The sequence below is a fragment of the Hordeum vulgare genome, chromosome 7H (assembly GCF_904849725.1).
Source record: "Hordeum vulgare subsp. vulgare chromosome 7H, MorexV3_pseudomolecules_assembly, whole genome shotgun sequence".
In the NCBI taxonomy this organism is placed as follows: domain Eukaryota; kingdom Viridiplantae; phylum Streptophyta; class Magnoliopsida; order Poales; family Poaceae; genus Hordeum; species Hordeum vulgare.
The window spans coordinates 446,679,989-446,682,966 of record NC_058524.1 but is presented as its reverse complement, the minus strand read 5'-3'; the positions used below and the strand labels follow the sequence as shown (position 1 = coordinate 446,682,966).

The 2,978-nt window shown below is 57.9% G+C and overlaps 1 protein-coding gene across 1 annotated transcript; it reads right to left on the bottom strand.

Moving 5' to 3' along the window:
- Positions 1 to 1,605: 1,605 nt before the first annotated feature.
- LOC123410077 (probable ascorbate-specific transmembrane electron transporter 2) lies at positions 1,606 to 2,676 on the bottom strand. The gene has a single exon (XM_045102966.1). It carries the CDS (start codon positions 2,470 to 2,472, stop codon positions 1,753 to 1,755), a length of 720 nt encoding a protein of 239 aa, XP_044958901.1. The 5' UTR covers positions 2,473 to 2,676; the 3' UTR covers positions 1,606 to 1,752.
- Positions 2,677 to 2,978: the final 302 nt, after the last annotated feature.

Sequence of the window (2,978 nt, the reverse complement as noted above, 5' to 3'; positions counted from 1 at the left end):
GACTAGATCTAGCACCAAGGTCTTAGATTGCTGAGTCCCCGTGACTCACGGATTCCTCCGAAACTCCCAGCAGGTACAGGTACCCCAGAGGCAGATGATCCCGATGGCACCCAGCTGGCGTGGCAGTACGACGAGGAGACAGATCGCCTTTACGTGAACTATCCAGAGGACTGAGCCGTGGTCGTGATCGTGGGTCTGCAGCGGGTAGCGTAGCATTTTCCTTGTTTAGTAGTCCGTACCGGAACTACCTTGTTTGTATCTGCGTTGTACTCTGTATTTTAATAAGAAGACAGTTGAATCCCAGATTGTCTACTGTAAGTATTATTATTTGCTATGTTTACTTGCTTGCGAAACACTTAGATGCGCTTCTTTCCTATTCGGGACCTCGACCCCCAGATCGGAAAGGACCGCATCTTGGTCGTTACACGAACCCTATCCCTCCGCCGTCGCGAAAAATCGCCACCGACGCCTCAAATCCGTCGTGTGCCCCTTCAATCCGCCGCCGCCGCGAAAAATCGCCACCCCTCACCGTCGGTGCCTCAGATCCGCCGTGCGCGCCTCCAATCCGCCGCCTCGCCCCTCCAATCCACCGCCCAAGATGGCCAACTCTGATGGTCGTGGCAACGATGACCCCGAGAGGGCGCGTTGTGTCAGATCCACATGGCGTGGAAGCGCGCCGCCTTGCAGTACACGCGCTGGGGCCTGTCGCCGCCGCCATCGCTCCTCCATCTCGAGACCGAGGAGTACGACCGCGCGCGCAGACGCCTCTTCTCCGACAGCTCCTCCGAGGCGTCGAGCTCGCGCTCACGCTCCTCCCTCCCCCCGGTGAAGAGGAAGCTAGAGGAGCTCCCTTCGATGAAGATGGAGCCGAAGGCCGAGGCGGGGCTGGAGCGACGTGCCGGGGGCGTCGTCGGACCGGAGGACCTCCTCCCCCCAGCGGAGGCGGACACCCTTTTGCCCGCGCTGCTAGCCCGCACTGCGCGAGAGGCGGAAGAGGACCGGTAGCGCCACCGGAGGGACGAGGAGATCGACACCGTGCTCTACGAGCAGGGTGTCACGTCGGCCCTCGCCTTCGGCGACAAGGTGGAGGAGTGGCGTTGCAAAGCCACAGAGGAGGAGCGCATCTACGTCGACCTCTGCTCCTCCTCCTCCGACGAGTGAGCGCTGCCGTTGGACAACTACCGCATGAGCTCCGGCGAGCTCAGTTTTGCGTAGTGCGGTAGGGTAGTTATTAGCTCTGGTGAGCTCCGATAGGGTTAGCTTAGCTCGACCCCCCCCCCCCCCCTCTAGTAGTTATGGAGAATAGAACATAGTATGTATGATCATGTAGTATGTAATGAACTATGAATGATCAGTGTGGTTGTAATTTCTTTCGTGAAAGTTTTTTTTTTAATTATACAGTTCCATATATGGGGTCTATTCTGGAGCGTAAGATTTAAAAATACAGGGTATACTACAGATGCTCTTATCTGTTTCATACAGGTCATACCTCGACAGTCGTGCTGGTCTAAAATTAGATGGAATGAAACACACAGGGGTATCTGGATTACATCAACTCATATCATGAAAGAAATCATCTGTATCCTCCAAATATGCATCTCCATGTGAAAACACAACACACGTTGACTGTTAAATTTAAAGTTTGTACAGGAGCGAGCACTCACACGTATACTTAGGATCGATCGATAAGTAGGTGCCTAACATATAGCGTTGTGAGAATCACAAATAACCTCGATAGATGGATGGATCACATCACATGGCGGTGTATCTGGTGGCGTCGGCGTTGACGGTGGCGATCACGACGGCGATACCGAGGAGGAGCACGATGACGGCGGTGAAGTTGACGAGCAGCGCCTCGGCGCCGTACTTGCCGACGAGGCGCGCGGGCGGGGACTGCAGGAAGGTGAGCTTTTCGAGGAAGCCGAGCTGCGCGTTGCCCACGGCGAGCGCGAAGACGAGGAGCCCCAGCACGGCGTGCCACGGCACCGCGGACCGCCTGGTCTCCGGCGCGGCGCCGGGGAAGAAGAAGGCGAGGAAGCCGGCGAGCCACTGGAGCGCGTAGAGCGTGATTGTGGCGATGCCGATCCAGGCGTGCAGCGAGTAGAGGTTGGGGATGTCCGCCTCGGCGTGGAACTTGAAGACCGCGTAGACGCCGACGAGGCCGACGGCGAGCCCCGCGGCGTGCAGCGCCAAGTGCGCCTTCTTCCTGGCGTCCCGGCTGACAGAGGCCGGGAAGGTGCGGTAGGCGAGGATGGCCTCCCCGGCGATGACGACGAGGCCGATGAGCATGAGCGGCGGGTGGACGTTGAAGATCTGTTGCTTGTTGCTGGAGCGGAAGGCGAGGCCGCCGCGGAAACCGATGCACCAGAGCAGCACCAGCACCGTGGCCACCACCGCCAGCACGTGCACCACCAGCGTCCGCGCGCCCGCCGCCCTGCTGGTGCTGGCCGGCGGTGATGGCCCGGCCTTCATGGTTCTTGTCTGGCTAGCTGCTGATCCCGTTGCTCGGATGGAGGAGTGACAGTTTGCTGCTCCGTAACAGAATGGAACTGAAACGGCGGGCAGAGGTGCATGTAGATGTAGTAGAGCAAGGCTGGATCCATGGCCAACTAGCGGTTACATTTATATGGACGTGGTTGCTCCCGCCGCCGCAGCCACGCACGGGCACGGGGCCATTCCACGCGGATCCCATCGATCTTTTCTAGCTGGGACTGCTTTGTTTTCTCTTGATCTTTGGGCATGTGTCACGGTCGATCGCCCCGGTAATGCAGTCGGGCAATTACTGATGGAGTGACTGATTTAGCCTAATCACAGTCGCGTCGCGTCGCGTCGCTGCAAACATCATATTGATGGCGCTCGACAGAAAAAAGAGCATGGCAGACGGGCGGTCTTCACCTTCAAGCTCAATCAAGCTGGATAGAAGGTTTTTTGCTTGCTCGCTGTGTCGTCACATTCGCGTCAGGCATACATATACAGTG